The sequence below is a fragment of the Coturnix japonica genome, chromosome 1 (assembly GCF_001577835.2).
Source record: "Coturnix japonica isolate 7356 chromosome 1, Coturnix japonica 2.1, whole genome shotgun sequence".
NCBI classification, from domain to species: domain Eukaryota; kingdom Metazoa; phylum Chordata; class Aves; order Galliformes; family Phasianidae; genus Coturnix; species Coturnix japonica.
In genome coordinates, this window is record NC_029516.1 from 30,565,726 (window position 1) to 30,589,694 (window position 23,969).

At 39.0% G+C, this 23,969-nt stretch overlaps 1 protein-coding gene across 1 annotated transcript; it reads left to right on the top strand.

Annotated features, from left to right (window-relative positions):
* Nucleotides 1–34: 34 nt before the first annotated feature.
* On the top strand, nucleotides 35–22,563 carry TBK1 (TANK binding kinase 1). The gene is made up of 21 exons (XM_015855497.1): nucleotides 35–136; nucleotides 3,173–3,293; nucleotides 4,320–4,460; nucleotides 5,274–5,403; nucleotides 5,953–6,134; nucleotides 7,327–7,487; nucleotides 8,877–8,987; nucleotides 10,068–10,247; nucleotides 11,997–12,193; nucleotides 14,258–14,316; nucleotides 15,271–15,362; nucleotides 15,947–16,048; nucleotides 17,413–17,491; nucleotides 18,284–18,405; nucleotides 18,527–18,603; nucleotides 18,948–18,987; nucleotides 19,952–20,053; nucleotides 20,167–20,263; nucleotides 21,304–21,410; nucleotides 21,953–22,024; nucleotides 22,419–22,563. The coding sequence occupies exons 2-21, from the start codon at nucleotides 3,207–3,209 to the stop codon at nucleotides 22,468–22,470; spliced, it is 2,190 nt and encodes a 729-aa protein (XP_015710983.1). The 5' UTR covers nucleotides 35–136; nucleotides 3,173–3,206; the 3' UTR covers nucleotides 22,471–22,563.
* The last annotated feature ends 1,406 nt before the right edge of the window (nucleotides 22,564–23,969 follow it).

Sequence of the window (23,969 nt, forward strand, 5' to 3'; positions counted from 1 at the left end):
CACTGACGGACCGTCCGGCGGCGGTGACCGAGGCGGCGCCTCCGTCAGTCACGCATCGTCCCGCCCCGCCCCGCCTCCACAGCGCGGCTCCAGGAAGCCGGAAGCGGCCGGTGGGCAGGAGGGAGAGCGGCGCTGGGTGCGTGGGGCCGGGGCCGGTGGGCTGGGCTGGGCTGGGCTGGGCTGGGCTGGGCTGGGCAGGGCGGGCAGTGGAGAGGTCAGCCCGTGGAGAGGTCAGCCCGTGCCGGGGGGCGGCCGCGGCCCGGAGGGAGCAGTGATCCCAGATTGCCGCTCGGGAAAGAAGGCTCCGGTTCGGCGGGGCGGAGGCGGCGGGGCCTTCCCGGGAGCTGCGGAGCCTCGAGGAGCGCGGCGGGCACGGCGGAACGGGGCGACCGCGGAGCGGCCCTGTGTGGGGCGAGGCTTGAGGCCTGGGCGGCTCGGGAACTAACGGCGTGCGGCTCCGGCGGTCAGCAGCTGTCAGTGCGGGAGGCTCGGTGTGAGGATGGGGCCGCCCCGAGGCCGCCGCCGCCTCCAGCCCCCGAGGAGCGCCCTGCTCCGTGCTCTGAGCGCCGGGCCAATGCGGGAAAACCCCAACGAGGGGAAGCGAGAACTTGAGGGGAGGAAACTTCCTTCCTGAGAGATAACAGGAGGGGACTGGGCCGAACGCTGACGTGTTTACAGGGGGTGAGGAGCCGCAAAGCAGCCTTGGTGCTGTGCGGGACCTTGCGTGCCGCCTGCCCTGCCCGGCACACTCAGTTCCGTGCCCAGCTGCTGTTCGCTGCTGTTCGCTCAGCCATCCTGCAGGATGAGCAGCCAACTCCGCGATAGTTCGCAGCAGCAGCAGCAGCAGCAGCGCTCTTCTTGCTTCAGACCGTGGGGAGCTTTCAAAATCATAGCAGCAGTGCAGCTTGTTCTGCTGCTGCCAAGTAAAGAGACACCGAAGAATATTCAAGTCACTAAAAAGCAGCCCCTGACCCAGCAGCCTGTTAATAAGTCGTGGGGAAAGTAAATCAGCACTTGGTAGGAGACTCTAATGCCCGTGTGAGGAACTTCTGACTCATCTGGTGTGTGATTAAGTGATAGTGACCACGAGATGTGAGGAAATAGAACATTTGGTGTTGAATCTAGTAACAGGACTAGTCCTGCAGGTAGAGGTGCAAGGGAGAGAGCCAACCTCATATGTAAGCTGCCTCATCTCTTACTTAGGGCAGAGTCTCCATCTCTAATAGGCCGCTAACATTTCTAGTATTGGAGTGGATATCAGTGGAGAAAATCAAGTGTTGATTTGACTCATCTATGTACTATCTGCCTTAAAAAGATTCATCTACAGGAGTTGTCTCTGGAAGAAGTTGGTACTCAGAACTAGAGATTGTCTTAGCAGAAATAACAGAACTTTAAAGTTGTTGTTGTGTGTATAGAGATCGGTATTTTAGTTTAAACTCGAAATTTTTGTTAAGATTTGAGAGAAAACCTTTTTTTGCTTCTCTGGGTGTAAAGAACTAGGTTTAGAAATGTTGCTGAATGATTCTGGGCTTAATGTGGAGTAATGGCATGTCTTCACATTGTATAGTTGCACTCTGTGCACTCCATGATATTAGTTCAGTGTTCTGGGGCAGCTGTATCAGGAGCTCCACACCTTACATGAGCCAATAGCTAAATAAAACCATAAAATCAGTTGTGCATGGAGACATGCCCAAAGCCAGAGAACACTATGGTCTCTCTGCACGGCAGGAGTCTGGCCTGGAGCAGGGGCAAGGTGGGCACCTCAGCATGCTGTTGCTTACTGACTGGCTTCAGTCATTGCTATTGGGATGCTCTGGTGCAGGCAGTGCAGAGAGGCTGCTACTGAGGGACCTTACACTGCGCTGGTCTGCATCCTGCTGCTAGGATTCTTTAGGTCTGGCCTCTTTAATCTTTCATCTTTTTGCTCAGTTTAATAGCAAACGTAGTGCTTTGATTAAACCAGAAAGGTAAAGGTGCTCAACTGCAGCTCCTGCTGGTTTGTCAAGGGGAAAAAGCTTGTTCTTCTATTTTATTAATCATTTTTATTTGATCAAAGTTTTCTTTCTTTTGAATCTGTGACTTACGTGTTTGACACCTTGTAGTTGATGGAGGGTGGGGAAGCCCAGTGATATTTAAAAATGACATGATGTACTAAATGTGAAATTTCAGAAATGAGAAAAGCGTCCTCTGATTTCTTCCTGCACTAATCAGTGGTTCAGCAAAAGCTGGTAATAGTTGCATTAACTGTGACTGTAACCTAACTCATCTCAGAAGGGCTTGTAAGTTGCTAGTACGGTCTCTCTATAGCTGTACTTAAGTACAAAACCCCACGTTCCATTATCTAGTTGTTCTAGGACCAAGTTGATCTAAAAACATGCCTTTATCTGCCTTGTTTTCTCATCTTGTGTGTTCTTTGGTGCTATATGCTGTAGCAATTGGACAGGTCAATACAATGGGACGGGCATTACAACAAAGGCATGATGGTGGAAGGACTAGCATGACAAAAAGGCATTACAAAAGAGAAGACGATTGCTCATCTGTATCAGAAGATTCCAGCTTCACAGGGGAAAGCTTCACCAAGGAGGGATCTCCAACCAGATCTCCCTTGTAGAAGTCAGCCCTTAAATGGGGTCTAAGAGAGGCACAGCCAGGCTCCACCCCTTCCAGTCACACAGCTGAATTGCCCTCACCTGTGCTCCCAGGGCTGACTGGGTCTTTCCCCCTTGTGATCAATGAGTGGTTCAGGCCGTGACTCAGCAGTTCCCATATACAGACTGAATAATAGCTTGTCCTGCTGATCTTGGTGCATCATTTTGACTCTTTCTTGTAGTTTCCATTACTGTGTGATTTAAAAACATATTTACAGTAGAGCAACGATTGTCTGGTCTTTGCTTTTGCAGCTGATTCTTCATGTAGTTTGGTAGGATTGTGTCATAAGCGTTTGTTTTGATTTGTGATAGTGTTGAGCTTGGTTTTGGTTTTGCGTTTCACTTCTTAATTTTATATCTACTTCTTTTAAATTGTCTTTGTATGTTTTTGCAGTTGTCTGTGGGTTTTTTGGCTTTTCTTATCGAGTTGTTTGTGGTTTTTGGTTTTTTTTCTTGTAATTATGAAGTCCCGATTGTGCATTTTACTAAAATATTTTGGTATATTTTACCTTCTTGTTTTTAAGGTCAAAGCCGAGGCTGTCTAATAGGAAAGTAAAGATGCAGAGCACCTCAAATTACCTCTGGCTATTATCTGACATTCTAGGACAAGGAGCTACTGCCAATGTTTTCCGGGGGCGACATAAGGTTTGTGAAGAGTTACTAATGGTAATTAGTAATTAAAGTCCAACCGCAGCCTAACCAGAACCCTAACTCTAAAAACCCAACACTAAATCATATCCCTGAGCACCACATCCAAACGGCTCTTAAACACAACCAGGGATGGCGATTCAACCACCTCCCTGGGGAGCCTATTCCAGTACCTAACTACCCTTTCTGTAAAGTAGTTCTTCCTAATATCCAACCTAAACTTGCCCTGGTGCAACTTGAGGCCATGAATCCTTCCATTCTTCAAGTTTATGAATAAAACACTCCTTGCTTAAGAATTTAAATAGGAGTAAAAGTCTTGTCAGTTTGTCTTTTTAAAGTTTTCATATTTTTTTTTCTCTCATCTCGTACAATCAGTACAATATTTGTAATATATTCTCATCTGATTAAGCTGCTGTAATGCTCATCCTTACATCAGTGCTTCCAGCATATGCTGGAAACTGTCTTTTGGGGTGATGTGCCTTGAGTAATCCTCACACTGCATCTTTGAGCAGTTTTACCATATAAATGGTGTACTGCTGTATATGTTGTAACCCAAGGAGCTAAAATGACCTTCTTTCTGTAGGTCATTCCATTCCAATGAATTCTATACTATGTCTCCCCAAATGAAGAAAAGCCTAGTTGTGAAAGCGGCATTCACTTACATAGTAATAATGCTGTCAAATGACTATAAAATTAGATGTAAGCTACAGAGTTTGCTACAGTCCCCATCTATGTGAAGCAACACTGAGCAGTATTTTAGCAGTTTATGTACTTCTCTGGGGGAGTGAATTTCAGCACAGTGGTTCCGCTAAGTCAATCAATATTTATTTATTTATTTACTTACTTATTTTTAGGAGAATCTTAAATTTCATCTTAAAACAAGATACTATTTTGAGGTATTTCTAGTCTGGTTTAGCTCAAACAGCGAAAGATATGAGAATGCTTGAATAGTGGATATGTGCATATTTACAGTCTTAGGCTTCTGGTTGATTAATCACTGGTTGTTTGTTTTGTTTTTAACAGAAAACTGGGGATTTATATGCTGTCAAAGTATTTAACAGTATAAGTTTCCTTCGTCCCGTGGATGTTCAGATGCGAGAGTTTGAAGTGCTGAAGAAACTGAACCATAAAAACATTGTCAAGTTGTTTGCTATTGAGGAAGAGGTAATGAATTGTAGTTGAGAACCAAGGTACATGGTAGTAACCAGAGTAACTTGTCTTTTTGCTTTATCTTCACTTAGAAATGATAAATTTAAATTTTTAAGAACAGTAACTTATGTGATAAGATAAATACTCAGATCCCACTATCCTTCTTCTCTTTCTTTCTTTTTGTTATTGTTAAAATAATAGGCTTTGTTTCAGTGTTGAGATACAGGTTTTGTTTCTTCGAAGCCATCCCAAGAAGGTGCTGTCCTAAGGATTACTATGAATTGGCATTTTTAAGTTATCAATGTGTATTAATATGTAATACATGCTGATAAGATGTAGAAGCATTAAGCGAGGTGAATATAGATAAAATACAGTAAACATTCAGAAATTGGAGATGTTTTGGTAACTCTGGATCTTGTCTTGTAATCAACTCAAACAATGATGTAGTACATGGAGAATTTCCTATGAGTTTGAATTACAGTGCTAAAACGTGAGACCGATTGGTTGAAATGACCCAGATTCTGAGACAGCTAAATAAGAAAGGAGAATTGCTACTGTCTGCTCTTCTGTTCTTCAGTTCTTTGTTTGCCCACCTGTTAATATTGCTGTGTACCCAGTAAGGACCCAGAACTCGAGGCTTTCTTCATGTTAGAATATGTGAGATGATATTAAAAATGATCTACCTTTCTTTTCAAGATCTCTGGAATGATATTTGTGATTTTACCACTGATTTTCTTCATTTTTGAAAGCAAGCTTCCGTTGTGTGTGTATTTTCTGACACTGTTTTCATAGTATTTCATGAACTTGTCCTTTGTAATTGTTTTCCAGACAACAACTAGGCACAAAGTGCTAGTTATGGAATTTTGTCCATGTGGAAGTTTATATACAGTTCTAGAGGAACCATCCAACGCCTTTGGTTTACCAGAATCAGAGTTCTTAATTGTGTTGAGAGATGTAGGTACGTAACCTTTGCTCTTCAGCCTTATTGAATTAAACAAACTTGCACGTGTTTTGTTGATCTTCGAATACCAAGAGATGAGAAGTTTAAATTAGTTAAGTAATTCAGCAAATTAAGTTGGCCATGTGGAGTCATGGAGTACGTGTCATGTTGGTGTAGATGGCTGAATTAAGAAGCAAAGCTTTAAACATTTTTACTTAAATAATTGCCATTTTGTTTGCCAGTTTTAAGATTATTTGTCACTTTGTATTTGAGTGATTTCTAGTGATAATTAGTCTCTGAAGGGGAAATTAGGAATAAAATGAATTTTACCTGTGTGTGCCTGTCATTAGTAAGACATCTGCTATTTAGCTACTTAGCTATTTCAAGAATAAAGCAAAAATGCTAAGAAAATTTTCTAGTCTTTTGTATTGTATTCCTCTTGTTCTCATTTCCCAATGAGAAAGCAAACACGCATGTATTCTTAGCTTCAGTTTCAGGTCAGCATTTATGCAGTAAGTGCCAAGATACGTGTCAAATTCTGCTTTTCTTTTCTTTTTTTAATGAAAGTGGCTGGGATGAATCATCTCCGGGAAAATGGAATAGTGCACCGTGACATCAAACCAGGCAACATCATGCGTGTTATAGGTGAAGATGGTCAGTCCGTGTACAAACTGACAGACTTCGGTGCTGCCAGGGAGCTTGAAGATGATGAACAGTTTGTTTCACTCTATGGCACAGAGGAGTATTTAGTAAGCCTGTGTGATTTTACTTTCTGATGAAAAACTGTTTAAAACTTGGGACCCTTTGTGACAATAATTGTATAGATATAGTTCAGACTGTTGGAAATTAATAATGAAATCCTTGTATTATACTTGTGTTTAGATTTTCCACCTTCTTAACTGAGTCACGCCAGTTCTGACGTGGCAGCAGAACTTTAAATAATTTCCAGATCTAATTTGTGTGGTTTCCCATGTTTAGTATTGTAACTGATACTCTCCTTTGCTGTGGACTTTTTTCCAGTTTAGCTTTTGTTGCTTCAGTATCATCTGGATGAGTAAAGGTTTCCTTCTTTACTTTGGGGGTGGCAGAGCACTGGGGCAAGTTGCCCTGAGAGGTTGTGCAGTTTCCTCTGGAGATATGCAAAACTCAGTTGGGTGCTTTCCTTTGCAACCTAGTGTAGGGAACCTGCTTTAGCAGGGGGTTGGACTGGGTGACCTACAGATGTCTCTTCCAACCCTTGTGATTCCAGGCTGGATGTGGCTCTGGGCAGCCTGGTCTGGTGGTTGACAACCCTGCGTGTAACGGAGACTGAAATTTGATGACCATTTTCAATCCAGGCCATTCTATGATTCTGTAATTTTCCTCTCTGGTGCTGTTATATTCTAGTAGACTAGTTCTGACTGAATTTAAACATACTATTGTCAAAACTAGAAGTAGCTATAGTATACATAAGAGCACCTTGTGGTAATCTGTTGGAATAACTTAAGCAAATTCTGTGATACCAGCTACCTTTGCTTTTTGATTAAAGAATTNTTTTTTGTTCATTTCAGTAAACTTTGTAATACTTATTTCCCTGTATGCTCCTATGAAATAAGCTTCAAATCACACAGAATCACACAGAATCCACAGAATGACCTGGGTTGAAAGGGACCTCAAGGATCATGTAGTTCCAGCCCCCCTGCCTGGCAGGGCCACCAAACATACACCTTTACTAGATCAGGTTGCCCAGGGCCCCGTCCAACCTGGCCTTGAACACCTCCAAGGACGGGGCATCCACAACCTCCCTGGGCAGCCTGTTCCAGGGCCCAACCACTCTCCTAGTGAAGAACTTCCCCCTAACATCCAACCTAAAAAAAATATTGAAATTATTGCGGTTTTGTTCTTGACATTGTTCATAACATGATATTATGTTTGTTTTATCTATTTTTTTTTTCTTGTTAGCATCCTGATATGTATGAGCGAGCAGTTTTGAGGAAAGAGCATCAGAAAAAGTATGGAGCCACAGTTGATCTGTGGAGTATAGGGGTGACCTTTTATCACGCTGCAACAGGGAGCTTGCCTTTCCGACCCTTTGAAGGACCTCGTAGAAACAAGGAAGTGATGTAGGTAATTTAGAAGGTTAATTTTATCTGCTCATAAATAAAAAATCAGTACATTAAATGTTTTTTTTATTTTTTTATTTTTTTTTAAGAAATCCTACATATTTACAGTAAAATAATGAAAATATTTAAGGCATAATGTTCTTCAGAATTCTCCTTCAACAAGGATTTTAATGTGTGGAACCTCTGGACTTGAATTAAGCATCAGAGCTCCTCCAGAATACAGATGTTTTTCCACACACCTTTCCTTCACCATTGCAGTAGGTTGGTCAGTTGCAGTGTGTGTAACTTGATTATTCAAATGAAGTTGCAGTATTCTGAATTTTTTTTCAGTGCTGTAAATGTTTGTTGTCTTTTTATACGATTGTCTCTCCAGGCTGCCTTGGAATGCATACACTATGCATGAGGCTGACGTGTTTTGGTTTTTTTTAGCAGATGACTGTTTTGCTTATTTCATGCAACCAGCTAAAGACAGCAGGTAGCTTCCAAATGCAAAACAGAACTTGTGACAGCGACATGCTGGTTGGAACGGATTCATTTTTCATTTTATTCTGGTGTTCTTTTGTATGTTACATTTAAAAAGCAAATCAAGGCGGTAGCTGGAGACTCTGATACTTGTAAAGCTCCTCTGTACTGGTAATGCTTGAGGCTGATTCCAGTTTTCTTAGTTTAAAGAACTACCCATGCTTTGGTTCTCCCACAGGCATTCTCATCTGTTTCATGCTCTCAAGCAGACAGGAGTACATTTTGTGTGTAGTTCATCCTCTGAGAAAAGAGAGCACAGATGAAATTCTTGCTCTGTAATAATCTATTGCTCCTGGTTTATTTCATGAGAAGCTGGAGAAATACCAGCCTGCTACGTGCAGAGTTAGATAGTGCTGAATTGCATCCAAATTGATGAATAATTTCATGTTCCAGTAATTTCTCATAGCCCACCACCTCCTGTTCATTTTTTGATCTCCAGGTGAGTTTTTTGGTAGCTAAATGTCATGGCTTGCTATGGAACATGCTGTGAGTTAGTCAAGTAAATCCCAACATTAGAGGCTTGGCAATCTGATTTTGATTAATTACTACTTGTGAACAAACTACTGTTTCTTGCAGTAGTAACTGAGATTTCTCCTATTTTTTTTTCTCACATCCAGGGTAGAAATAACCTGCTTTTTCAACGTAGTTCAAAGTGTTTCCTCTTCATTGTTTACTATTTTAACACCACTTGGTGTCAGCTTGTAAGCGAAGTTCCCTGACTATTGCACCACCTCAAAACAACAAGCTGGCCTAACATTTACTCTTGGTTCAGAATTTATATTATTGATTTTATCTTGAGGGTCAGTTTGCTAGACCTGCGTATAAGAGGTAACAGTTTGTTAATGCTGTATTGATAATGTGTTGCAGGTATAAAATAATCACTGGGAAGCCTTCTGGTGCTATTTCTGGAATACAGAAAGCAGCGAATGGTCCAATTGAGTGGAGCTGGGACATGCCTATTTCTTGCAGCCTTTCAAAGTAAGTTTGAACTTCTCACAGAGTGTTTCAGGGCTACTTAATTGTGCTTTTGTAGTTATTTCTCAGCACTGGTCCTTTAGAACAGAGGTCTGACTGTTGAAGTTGTTTTCTTTGAACTCTTCTATAGCTCTACATAGTGCACTGATTGGGTCATTAAATGTCTTTTTTTCCTCCCATCTATCCATAATATTTCTACTATTGCTAATATACAGATGAGCACCAAAGAATTTGAAATGGTATGAGTAAAATAAAGATGATTACTATTGTTATCCTCCCTCAGAAAGGAGTATGAAGATTTAATAAACCTTGAATTTGACGTGCTCTGTTTTGCCCTTTCTGAAAGGATGTGATGTAACACATCCCTAAGATTAGACAGTAGAAAATGGTACGGAAAAACAGTTCCAAAATGTACATTAAACATAACACACAAGTAGTATCCCTAATATTCTGTACGTGTCAGATTTTCAAAGTAGAAATGCAAGAAACTTAAATTGTCTTTTCATGGAATAGCAATGGCTGTAAGGCAATAGTTTCCCACTTTCCTCTGCAGATGGTGAGGTGCATGTATCAAATGCTTGTTTGGCCCCATCTCAATCCAGGTGTGTTTTTGTTAGCACTGGCAATTCGCAATTCAAATAATAAATGTTTGCTAACCAAGCTGATTGTGACTGAAAGCAATGCACAAAGCAGCTGGGACAGCAAGTTTCACTGGCAGTTACCTACTTAGACTGCTCTAAGTGTTGGTGAGAGCTCAGTAAAAGATCATTCCCCGCAGTGGTGGAACATTAATTTAGCCCTAAGATGTAGACTTCTTAAATTGCTTGTCATTTTTTTTCCAGTGACTATGAACTTAGTTATATACCAAGGAAAAATATGTGATAGTCAAGCCTCAAATGGTGTGTTATAATTAAACAATGGGCATTGCCATTAAACATTTTGTTTTTAAGCAGAGGAAATAAAAAAAACAGTGGGATATTCTACAGGGCATAACGGGACTGACTTATGTTCACGAAGCAAGTCAAAATGTGAAAAGATCTGTGTAAATCCAAGTTGTTTTTCTCTCTCCCTGGTGTCCTGCAGGGGTCTGCAGGTACTTCTCACACCTGTCCTTGCAAATATTCTGGAAGCAGACCAGGAGAAATGCTGGGGCTTCGATCAGTTCTTTGCAGAGACAAGTGACATACTGCACCGAATCATAATCCACATCTTTTCACTGCAGCAGATGACCTTGCACAAAGTTTATATTCACAGCTATAATACGTAAGTGTCATGGTTTTAAGTGTTGTTCACTTCATTTATTTTCATTTATATTCATTTTTTGGTCTTACTCAGGCAAACCAAATCCTGACCTGAGACTATCGATGTTACATATGTAACATTGTAAATATGCCTTTCCTTGGTGGTGTGCCTGAGAAGTGTAACCTTGTAATTCTTCTGTGTATTCACAGTGCACAGAAATACGTTGATCATAAAATATTTCTAACAAAAATAAAATAATTGAAGGTTGAATCAGCAGATTTATATTTGGTCTTAATCAGTGACATAATACAGACTTAATCTATGACTTTTTATAGTGTTTTAGTGTTTGTAGTGGATGCCAATGAAGCCCAGGTTTGTCTATGCTAAGTTTTTCATGAATACTATTTACAAAGTAGCTTTTCAGAAAACATGTTCAGTTCTCGCTGTGCTTATTTTGTCATCAGGAAAACAAAACATGCATAGTCTCTGTGTCTGACATACAACTTCCAGGCTTCTGGAGTTGTATTCATAGAATCATAGAATTACCCAGGTTGGAAAACACCTTGAAGATCATCAAGTCCAACCGCAGCCTAACCAGTACCCGAACTCTAAAGACCCTACGCTAAATCATATCCCTGAGCACCACATCCAAACAGCTCTTAAACACAACCACCTCCCTGGGGAGCCTATTCCAGTACCTAACTACCCTTTCTGTAAAGAGGCTCTTGTTAATATCCAACCTAAACTTGCCCTGGCACAACTTGAGGCCACGTATTGCTACAGTTTAGGATCCTGAGTGATACAGAGTTCACTTCATGACAATAAAGCACTGATATTAAAAGCTAAAAAGTCCGACTTATAGAATGATACAAAAATAAATTGCTTTTCCCTGCCCTACTACAGATAATGTGAAGAATGAATTATTCTTTAATAAGAGAACAGATGCAATTATTTCATCAAATGCGTACATAAATTTCTGGCCTTTTCTACTTCTTCTTTTCTATTCAGTGTGTTGTATTGCCTGAGTGCTATTTTTGCAGTGGAATCTTGCTTGTAGCAATCATTGCTATTTACACTTTATTTTTCACTTATTTTATAATAATTTACCTTTATATTTATTTGCATGCTATCTGTAGTATTAAGAGGTGACACTGCCTCCTGTGCTGCACTGGAACAAATTGGTCCTTCCTATTTTATATATTTTTTTGTTGTTGTTGCTTTTTAAAGTTGTACATTCTTATATTGTATCCTTTGACTACTGAATTTAAAACACCAGAGTATTCTTGGTTGTCTCAATCTCTGCTGTTTCAGGAAGTACATCTGTCTATCTTTTAGCTTCAAGGCTGAATTTTGGGTGTATGCTTTTTGACATGTATAACTACTTGATCTTTCTCTTTGGGAGACCATCCATATATACTTAAGAAGTCAGTGTGCCTGAAGGGCTCATCCTTCCTTTCCATTTTTACCAATATTCAGACTTCAGGGCAAAGCAGGTTTTGTTTACATTCACAAAAGGTGGAAAATCAGAGAGAAATGCAGAAGTTTGATGTTTTGCAGGAAACTGCATCTATTTTTGTAACAAAGCAAGCTGGAGCTTTGGGCAGTTTTGTCTTCTGGGTCAGATGCCTTATGTATCGAACCAGTACTTAATTCAAGACACGTAAAAAGGATTTTTTTACTTATTTTACTTAAGTAATGTGAAATTGGAGTTGTTGAACTGTTGTACTGTAGTGACTCGAACTACTACTGTATGTATTTCTTGTATTGTAGAGCTGCTATATTTCATGAGTTGGTCTACAAACAGACAAAGATACCATCTCAGAATCAAGAACTTATATACGAAGGTCGGCGTTTGATACTGGAGCCTGGCAGACTGGCACAGCACTTTCCCAGAACTTCTGAGGAGAATCCTATATTTGTAGTAAGCAGAGAGGCTGTGAACATCGTTGGATTAGTCTATGAAGAAGGTATATAATGGCTATTTCCTCCTTCTTATAAGTACCCTAATAGTTTTATTTTATGTCTGGTATAGCTAAGAGTGTTTCGGAGATTTATCTTTGTATATCAGAATTTCTAAGTAAGCAATCCAATTAAAAATAAAACTGAGTATCCAGCATATTTTTACAGTAAGAGTAGCCGCTTGCAGTATAACACTTGTAACAAGCTGAAAGGAAGTTTACGGAATGTAATTCACAGCTGGTTCTCTTGTTACACTTCTCACCAAGTGGAAATTCAAGTTCTGCTCTGCTTTATTCCTCGTGAATGGGGTTAGTCTTAATGTTAAGGTGAAGGTCTTAACAACTTAGATTTGCTTAGAAGATAATGCTGAAGAGGAAGAAAACAGAACTGACTTTTTATGTTTGCATCTATCACTGAGGCTTACAGTGAGCCCTGTGCCAGAGCCCTTCTTTATGAGGGATGAGCTGGAGGGCATGCCTTCAGCTGAGAGATCAGTGCTGCTTTTGTCCGTATGTCCTACATACTGACTGCAGGGGCCAGCTGGTGCTCACATGGAGGTGCTGAAGAGTGTGGGTAGGAGTGCTGTCTGCAGGAGGGTCAGCAGGGCCTTTATATTGTGTCAGAACTCTCTGAAAGAGTCCGTGAGAGTGAGAACAAAGGAGGTTCAGCTGGTAAAGGCTACACTGGGTTTCAAAAAGGTATTCAGTAAAGTCCAGCCCTTCAGACTCTCCATGAATGTAAGCAATCATAAGATAAGAAGGAAGGATCTCCCACAGGGCCAAACAAGGGACTGAAGAGCAGAAGTAAGTGGTTGGCTTTCACAGTGGAGAGCTCATTAGTGGAGATCTGTGTGAAATCTGTGCCGTGCAGCCTGTTTAAAAGCAATCTGAAAAAGGTAGTGAAGAGCATTTTGCTCAAGGTTCCACATTAAGGTGTATAAGACAAATCTGTTCGTTCATTAAGGTGTGTGTGAGAACCATGTAGTATTTAAAGGCTTGGCAGTAACAGTGTAGACGAATCTCAGTGTAAATGCATATGAAAATAGTGGGCAGGGTGGGGAGGGGAAACAGCTTGAGCTTAATGGAAAGACTCTGCTTTAATGTTTCCTACCTTTCTATTCAGGAAGATCTTAGAGTTTTAATGGATAGTTCAATGCAGTAATTTGCTCAGTGCTTTGCAGTGGTCAAAACAGCAAGAGGAAAGCTGGGAATGCTCAGTGAGGCTTAAAAAAGTCATAATCCCTCAGCATCAACATACTATGTGCCATTACTTTTGACCTTTGAGTTCCTGGGCAGTTCCAGGCCCTCCTTCCTCCTCATTCAGTGGTGGTACAGAAGTAATAAAACATATTCTGACAAAAGCATCAGGAAAAACTTAAAAATGAGTGGAATATATAAACTTTCAGCTAAGAGAGAGGTGATGGGGGAGCAGAGGAAGATGCCTGTGCAGTTTGCATAGGTATCTGAGCAGCATGTAGAACCTTTGTAAGCACTGCTTACTTTCTCTTCCAATGGAAGAACCATAACATTCCAAATTCATTTGTCACAATGACTGTTTTTTGTGAGATGAGACTGTTTGTATGTGAGATGCTTCAGTTGCACAAAGCATACTTAGATCGCAGATTTTTTGCTGTAGAATTTGAATGTGAAAGCTTTTAATGGATTCAGAAGGCTCCTGTTAAAATAATGGAAGAAAAGGAATATTGGGGGTTTCATTAAACACAAATTTCATCACATCTCAGGAAGACCTTGAAACAGATAGTGTGAGTCTGGGAGAATTTGAGGGAAAACTGGATTTTTGTCCTGTTCTTACATACTTCCTCAAGCTTCTGCTGTTGTCTGCTGTGGGAGAAAGCACACTGAGCTGGATAACAGAGTAATGCTTTTTGTATGGAGGTGCTTGATGTAAGGGAACAAAATGGGATACTTTTCGAGTTCCTTGCTTCTGACTCAGTTGTGCTTTTGAGTTTCAGTAATAAATATTTCTTAAATATATTAGCTTATCTGTTTTATTAAGGCTTTTAAAGTCTATTATGGACAATAGGAAATACAGATGTTTGGTTTGTGTTTCAGTTTTGCTTCCTAAAGTGCATCAACGTTATGACTTGGATGGGGATGCCACTATGGCTAAAGTGAGTAACGACGATTTTTAATGTATACAGCTGTCTCAGATTATGATATTGAAACGAAAACTACTTTGATCTCAGATGAATAATGTTAATAAAACTAGTTTTATATGGTGGTGAGAATTCTTACTGGCAGAAGTGTATTTGCTAACAAGGGGCTCTAGAATTATATTTTAATAAAGTCAGAGTTTGTATACAAATTGATTTTGCATTTGAAAAACCAAACAGAAACAGCCTTTTAAAGTTCAAGTTCTTTGCTATGCCATAGTTTAGTGATGTGAAGAAAGGAGCTTGCCAATTTCAGATCTTCTATAACTAGTGGATGTGTGCATTACCATGCCCTGATTTTGTTACAAACACTTTTATGCTCTGCCTATAAAATGTGGCTGCTGAAGAGCTTTATTTTTCCAGTTTGGTAATCCTAAAAGCACTTGTCTCTTCAAAAACCAAACATCTTTACAATTAATAAACAGAAGGACATCACTTCATATTATTTAGGATATTTTTAACTGTCTTTTATGAAACTTTGTTCTCAGTTCTCAGTGATAAAGCAAACTTGTAAGGTTGAAAGAGTCCCTAGCCTTAGAATTGTAAAATAAATCGTTTTGATTAGTTTCTTTTAGTTTATTTCCTAAACTACTGAGGAAATATACTTGTCCCTTTACAGAAGTTAAAGTAGATCCCGAGAGTAAGTGGTGTGATTTTGCTTATAAGAGCCTTATTGTCATCCCTAACAGATATTTTAGCATAACTGGAAAAACTCGCTGTTTACTCTGCCTCCATAATGAGTATTCCATTGTTTCCTGACTAAAGTTTGGGCAAAATTATTCACCTTCTACTACCAGCTTCATGTTGCTCTTTATTTTATTAATCTTTGTTGCTTTGTTGTGATTAATTGACCTGAAAGAACTGTTAAGATAATGTCAGATTAGCACTAATATTGTCTGTGTTTTCCACCAGGAAGTAACACGTATCGTATGTTATGCCTGTAGAGTTGCCAGTTCTTTGCTACTTTACCAGGAGCTGATGCGAAAAGGAATACGATGGCTAATGTAAGCAATTGATTCAATTGCTATGAGCATGATTTATTTGTTTTCAATTGAGATATTGAGATGTACCTTGGTCTTCAATATGTGATTTTGGGTTCTGCTGACCCGGGAGTTTTCTTTTTTTCTTGCATCCTTCCGCTTCTTAGATCATAAAGGAAACATATATATATATACACAACAGCTTTGGGAGATGGAAGCTTGTCCTCGAGCACTGAGGCTCCTTTATGTTTGGGTTATGGGATTATTATTATTTTTTTAATTATATATATATATATATATATATATATATATATATGTTTCCTTTATATATATATATATATATGTTTCCTTTATATACATATATTTGTTTATATATAATAATATTTAAGTATTTGCAATTTCACTTTCTCCCGTGACTAGTTAATTTTCAGCCTCTGATAAGACGCATGTACAAGATGGTTTTGTATGAGGATTATACTAATGTGTCTCTAAAGGAAAGCAGTTCTTAGTGGCAGTTAATTACAGTAGGTATATCACTATATAACTTGACTGCTGGTAAGGTGGCAGTTGGATGGCATTTGTTATAGACTAATGCTTTACTTTTTTAGTGAAATAATCAAGGATGATTACAATGAAATGGTTCATAAAAAGACCGAGGTTGTCATCAGACTGGATTTCTGCAGCAGAAACATTGAAAAAGCAGAGAAAATGTGAGTAGAAGCTGCACACCAAATGCATTGATTTTTCATCATCTTTAATAACAATGATATTTTAAGTTATGAACATTTACAGGGTTTTGCATTTACAATTAAATTGGAATTAGTATAGCTGTTGTGATGCATTGCTTTCACTTCAGCAGATTTAGTAATCTGTTCTACTCAAATTAGTATTACTTTTACTCCTTAATTTAGTGGGTGCAAGTAACTGCTGTTGAATAGTAGTTGCACACATCCTTTTTCTACTTAGACATACTACTTAGACATAGCTCATTTACTGTTGTAGTACTGCTTTAGTGCTTTTGTCATTGAGTTTGGTTTCATATGTGAAGGATGGCTTTGAGCACTGCCACATTCACAGCGTTAAGACCTTTGCATTTTCATGTTGGAATACAATAGCCAGCTTATGGTAGCTAACAGCATTGGTTCCTGTTCACTCTGTTTGGCTGAGACGTTTTCCAGTATTCAGCCATGTCCTGCAGGTGAATGGCACTCGCTGCTCAGAAGAAATCAGTCATTTCTGCTGTACGACTCTGTGGTATTCAGTCGAATCTCAGATCAACAGTTTCAACACAAATTACATTCTTTTGCAGACTGGAGTCTTGTGAATAGAAATTTGCTTTGTGTTTGGACGTGTTTTTTTCAGCGGGCTTTCAGTTTATTTCACCTTAGAGGACTTTCTCAGAGTTAGCAAAAGACAAATCCTCTTGTTCTACTTTCTCAAGGCTCTGCCACAAAGCCTGGCAATGCAGAGCTTTTATTTGAAAGGCAAACAGAGTATTCACCTTGAGCAAAGTATGCATTGTTTGAAAGTAGCTGAACTGGTTCCCAGCAAGACAAATAACCACCGGAATGATTTATTAAACACTTGAACTGTGGTCATATGGAAAGTATCAGCTCTTGGCCTGGCCTTTAACGTTTGGTAACCCAGTTTCTCCAGGTATGTTTCTGCATTAAAAACGACTCAGTGCACTGATCTGTTGCACCATTAACTACCTTAAGAATCTGTAGTTTGGTAACTTTCTAGAAGTGACGTGATGAGAAAAATAGTTTTCTGCTGCCCGCTGAATGCAGGTAATGGGAATACAATTAAGAATTTCTGAATAAATGTTTCAAATTCATTTTTAACAAATGAAAGGTAGGAAAATACTGAAGGAATTATTATTTTCTTGAGAAAAAGGTTTTCTTTTCTAATAGCTGCTTTAGGTTGTCTGTCTTCCATGGTTGCTTGATTAAAAACTGTATTTCATATAAAAGAAGTGGTAGCTATTGTTAATATTTAGTTTCAAAGAAAATATGGAGTGAATGCATTACTCTTTTGGTTATTTTTTAATAAATATTCTGTTTGTCATGGTCAGATATGAGAATTTGATGCAGATTAACTTGGAATCGTCAGAAGTGGATGAAATTTCAGAGATAAACACGAAATTGTTGCGGGTGAGTATTTGTCAAAGCCCATGTTATTTTCAGAGCAGTGGTCTACAATTACAAACCAGTAACTCAGGTTTTTCTGTATTTTCCAAGAAATCTCTAGACTGCTGAAGATTGTTAAGATGCCTCTGCTGAGATATGGATACCTTTCTGCAAACACTAAATCCTGGCATTAGTCCACTCTAATGAAAATTGTGTCATCCCTGACAATTCAATTCCATTTACTGCACTTCACTTAAGTGAAAAATTATAACCACTAAATGTATTTTTCTGTTTCCTTAAGTGATTTTAAACTGTTCTTTGGCTTTCTGAAGCGATACACACACAAACATGCTTCAGAGTGTTCTGTTTTGAAGTTTGTATTAAGTTTCCAGACAAGTGAGGGATAATTGCAAATAACTTCAGACCTTTTCCCAGGACACTCGTCTATAAAGTTCACTATTCTAGAAAGCAAATGGTGCTTAGTGCATTTTTATTTTGTTTTTATCTTTCCGAACTGCGGGGAAGGAAATGTATGAACGACGCTTGTAGTCATTATGTGAACTCTTAGCAAACCAAAATAACTAGTGGAGAAGTAAATAGGGAATTTAGGAAAGGTACAGTCTTACTATTAAAGCCTCAAACGAAACTAGATATTAACTAATAGAAACACCAGCTTCAGTGGAGAAAGCTTTGTAGTTCTTTAATGAAGGTCAGTTAAACAAATGGATATTGATGTTCTCAGCCTGTTTGCAGTGTAGATTAATTTTTCCCTTGCCCCAGCAGTAAGATCGCTTGAACTTTCTTGCTCTTACTTAGCTCTCCAGCTCTCAGGGCACAATAGAATCAAGTCTTCAAGATATCAAAGCCAAACTTTCTCCCAGTGGTTTACTGGCTGACACCTGGGCCAATCAAGATGGCATGCATCCGAGAGACAGAAAGTGAGTAACTGTATTGACTATTCTAATGTAGATTAATTCTGCGTTGAGTTATAGTTCATAAAGCTCATTAATTGCTATTTGAGTTTGTAGATGAAATGTTTTATTATTTTTGTCATTCTAGTTGTGAAAGGCTGCAGACATTGCTATCTTCAATCACAGATATTTATTATCAGTTCAAAAAAGACAAACAAGAACGAAGTAAGTCACTTATTTCATTCATTTTTAATGTAAGCTGTAATATAAATGGCAAATCAGTCCTTGTTCTACATGGATATTTGTGGTAGCAATGAGGGTTAGTCAGCAACAGTGAATGTGTGCGTAGGCCTTTCTTAGTTATCTTCTTAATGCCTGTATGAATGAAATGCTGCTAATAATCTTAGAGATTTGAATTGCAACAAAGAGGAGGGAAAAAAAAAGTAAATTGCTGCTTTTACTTAACACAGAAGAAAAACATGCTGAAAATGGGTCATCTAAGTGAAGTTTTATGTAAATACAACTAACAGAATTAAAGTAGTAATGTCTCTTGTCTGCTCTGACCGTAGGGCTTCCCTATAATGAAGAACAGATTCACAAGTTTGACAAGTAAGTTTTGAAGTTAACTTTGGGAGACAATTGCTTTCAGGTACTCTTGTTGTTAACCTCTCCTGTTGATTATTGCTGCAAATCATATTTTCTTTAGAATTTCTGCCTTACAAAGATATATTTTTAAATATCTTAAATACAGAGAGTGCCAGCATCCTTTAATGTGATGCTTTCTGGCAGTGGAGTTCCTTCACATCCATTCCTTTTAAATGCAGATGTTCTTCATCTGAGCATAACTGCCTTATATAAAACTCCTTTTTGTCCTGTTTGCTATTGAGATGAAAATATCCCAGTGGTTATCATGCAACGGTTAATGAAGCAATAGAAGCAGCTGTTAGACTGTACCTATTCCCATACCTATTCCCATACCTATTCCCATACCTATTCCCATACCTGTTCCCATACCTATTCCCGTATGCCTTAGTTTTACTTCCTAGTGCAATGTGTAATACAGTATGGCAGTTCTATGGAACTACTGTCTGCAGTGCTAACCAGAATTTGGGTTTGTTTTGTTTTCCTGTCTTTATATCTACGTGCTATTTTTCTCGTTGTTACCTTAACTTACCACAGAACTCCAGCTGCTTTATTCCAAGGATATTACTCAGCACAATGGATTATTTATGTATGTTGGATGTTCCAATTATCCATAGAAGGCAACTAAATAATAATGGATTCCGTCCTTTCCATTCAGAGTCGCTTTCCTTTGAATATACCTGCTCAGATAAATGCTGACTACAAAAGCACATTTGATCAATTATTCATATGCAAATACTTGCAATTTCTCCCTGCCAAGGATTGTTTTTGAGATAACCTGTCAGTTCAGGCAGTTTTTTGAGTTCTCATACATTACAGTGGTATGAATAAAGTTGATCTGAAGGGGTTTTAAGTCTGCATACCTCTTGTTTGTTGTTTTGAAGGAGGCTCTGAAAGCAGCGTGGCACTCTTAATTGTTTCTGTGTTGCAGGCAGAAGCTGTATTTGCATGCTACCAAAGCCATTGCTCTGTTCAAAGATGAATGTGTCAGCAAGTACGATGCGTTTCTGGACAAGGCTGAGGACTGGACAAGGCAAGTTTTTTATTTTCTTTAGTATTTGGTAATGTGTGTCAGTTAAAAAGTACATATATATATATATATAATTATATATAATTAAAAGAAAACTGCTACGTTTTCTCATTTAGGAAGATGCTTCACACAAGGAAGCAGCTGCTGGCTCTCACCAACCAATGTTTTGACATTGAAGAAGAAGTATCGAAATACCAGGATTATATAAATGAGGTAAAATTCTTCAAAATTATGGAAAGGCTTTGCAAAAATAAATGCTGTTTATAGTGAGCTGTACTTAATGCAGTTGCATTAAAATGTAGGCATGCATGGATGTAAAGTTTGGTCTAGAGTAGCTTCATTGATGATGTAGGAATGCCATAAAGGAAAGCCTCATTTACAAATGCCGACTTGGTGGATTTTTTGTGTTTTCTTTTGAGTGTTTTGTTTGGTTGCATTTTTTTTTTTTGCATTGCTGGCACTCCCATAAAAATCTGTGCTGACAGATGTGGGTTCACTGAGAGGTTTTCTGTGCAATTACTACCATAATAGTGTGTGAGCGCCTAGAGGACTGTGTGAAAACGCTCATGGAGCATAAAACATTACTCACGTTCATGATCAGGGAACACACGCTCAAAGATACACGCTAATGTAATGCTGCTGGTGGCGTGAAAGAAGTTCCATTAAGATTTGGACAGTGTCTCCGTTGGGTGCAAACTCATCAGAATTACCTCAAAACAGAGAGAATGAGAAGTACCTTTACTCTTTTCTGTGTAACCTTAATGAGACCTGAACATCATACTTAGTATGATGTCCCCACATCAAAACCTAATCTCAGTCTAACCTTAAAGAGCCCCTAGCTTCTTGCCATCGAGTTGTTATTCTTTATGAAGGAAATATAAATGAAAAAACACTTGCCATGAAGCAGTTAAGAAATAGTGAAGAGCAATGTTTTACTCGTTATTTGCTTGTATTTTAGTAGCACTGCGGAAGCCATTTATTCATTAGAATCCTCTTCCCTTGGGATATCTAAGAACATAAGAAATAGATAATTCTTCCATATGAGTTTATTACAAAAGCTTGAGGCACTTTAGATGGAACACATCAGAAAACTGATGGTCACGTCTATAAAGATCTTGCCACGATGACCTGATAGCTCACTACTGCAGTGATTTAGTAAAGCATCTCAGCAACAGAGAATTGAGAAACGGTGAACGTCAGGAAATGTATCACAACTTGTATTTTAACTTACACTTCCTTTTTATCTATTGCAGTTACAAGATGCTCTACCTCAGAAAATGTTTGCAGCTTCCACTGGGATGAAACATACCATGAATACAGTTTATCCAAGTTCAAACACATTAGTAGAAATGACTCTTGGGTGAGAACTTATTAATTGAATTGATGTCATATGCCGTGCCTATTAGACAGATGGATTGGAAAGAATGCTTACAGTTGGCTTTGTGTTTGCTCCGCTAAGGCTAAGAATGATATAGGCTTCCCAGGGAGGTGGTTGAATCGCCATCCCTGGTTGTGTTTAAGAGCCGTCTGGATGTGGTGCTCAGGGATATGATTTAGTGTAGGGTTTATAGAGTTAGGGTACTATGGTTAGGCTGCGGTTGGACCTGATGATCTTCAAGGTCTTTTGCAACCTGGGTAATTCTATTGTTCTATGATTGATTCTATGATTCTATGATATAATTATTGCAGAAAAAAACCTTTGTATTGCTGAAGCAGCAGTATGGACTTGGAAGCGAGTGAAGGGCAACATTAATGATCATCCATTACTTTTAGTAAATAACCAACCTGATATGTGTCTCTTATTTTGCACATAATGACAAGTTGTTGAAGGCTTAGTGATGGTGAGTGATTGTGCTGTCTCTATAACAATGGTGACCTGTCTTTGGCTTATTCTTACCACAGTATGAAGAAACTAAAGGAGGAAATGAAAGGGGTTGTTAAAGAGCTGGCTGAGAACAATCATATTTTGGAAAGGCAAGCATTTGTTTTTCATTTTGGGGCTGTTAGTGGGAGCAAGCTTTATTTTCTACCTTTTGTAGATCAGAAATGCAAACTAAGGGACAATTCTGTGATCCAACAGCAAATACATCTTGACCTGCTGATCTGAAGTGCAACAAAAAGCCTTTCTTTGCAACTTTGAAACATAACTGTAACTTCATTCTGACGTAGCAGTCGGGACTTCTTTTTCATGTCACATAGGTTTAGCTGATAGAAATACTTGTTGCATGGGGGGGTTAATTCCAAATTTACACGTAGTATTTTTGCAGCAGTTCAGTTTGTTCTCTTAACTTTTCAATGAAGTAAGGATTAATTGATTCTGTATTTGATCTATTAAATCACCTAAGAACACGCTGCGTTTTCCTTTCAGATTTGGTGCTTTGACTGCGGATGGTGGCCTGAGGAACGTGGACTGTATCTGACTTTTAAAGACCCTGAAGATTTGTACATTTTTCAAAGGGAAAAAATACTGATGGGACATTTAAAAGCAGATAATAAATCTGTATCCAGTTTGGTTTTTTTTTCCTCTGCAACTGTAGTATTAAAAACAATGTAAATATGTATAATATGTAAATACAGAAGAAATATATATCTTTTTTTTTTTTTTTCTTGGCAGCATTTAGGGCAGAATTAATCCTGGCAGGGAATTTAATTCTTGGAGGATTTCTGACATAGTCCTGAAGGCGAAAGTGTTGTTGATGAAGTTGACATTTGTTTGGTTTTAATATTGCCACCTTTTTCAGGATGCAATTTATTTGTTATTGCAAGAGTAACCTATAGCAGTCTAAAAATGATGATTAATCTTTAAAGGGTGTCGTGGAGTTCCTTCACAGCAAGGAAGACATTGAGGCCCTGGAGTGTGTCCAGAGAAGGGCAGTGAAGCTGTGAGGGGTCTGGAGCACAAGTCTTACAGGGAGCAGCTGAGGGAACTGGGATTGTTCAGTCTGGAGAAGAAGAGGCTCAGGGGAGACTCTCTATAACTGCCTGAAGGGAGGTTGTGATGTAATGGGGGTCAACCTCTTCTCTCATGTAACAGCAATAGGATGAGAGGGAATGGCCTCAAGTTGTGCCAGGTCGGACATTAGGAAATACTTCTTTGAGAGAGCGGTCAGGCATTGGCACAGGCTGCCCAGGGTGGAGTCATCGTCCCTGGAGGTGTTTAAGAAGCATTTAGATGTTGCACTGAGGGACATGGTCAGTGGGAAATACTGCTGATAAGTGGACGGTTGGACTGGATGATCTTAGAGGTCTTTTCCAACCTTGGGGTTTCTGTAATTCTGTGATTCTATTTGGAGACCAGCTGAATGACTCTAGTCAACCCAAAACAGGGGAGCTGTTTTCAGTAAGCTCTTTAAATAAGTGTGAATGGAGACGAAAAGCACAGACAGGACAGAGTGGAAACACATTTGTCTTTTCTTCATGTGCATACTGTTAGTTCTATGGGAAAATAAATTCAGTGTTTTTTTAAAGTCCTTGCCCATATTCAATGCCATGTTGTCTGCTCCGTATATGGAAGTTTGGCACTGCAGGTGTCAGACTGAATGTAGAAACTCCTTTTGTAGAGTTACAGCACTTTGGGAACGTTCCTGAAATCTTGTTGCTTACTACAAGAGAAGTGGGTTCTTAAAGTAAGATCGTTTTATCCGAAATCCTTTTTGCAGGCATAATTTTTAGAGGTTAAAAACTGATCTTACAAAGGTTTTTTGAGCAGTGAGCTGAAGAGACAGCATTGTGCCTCCTCAGTGGCGTTAGAAAAGTAATGTAACCAGTCCTGATCTTGGAGAGGTGAACCACAGGCACTGCTGACTTTATATATAATTTTCAACATTATGTTGGTAACCCGTTGCTATTTCAAAGGCTCTGAATTTTAAGAGAAACTTAGCGTGAGTTGGAATATGTGATTTTCAACGTCCTTTATACC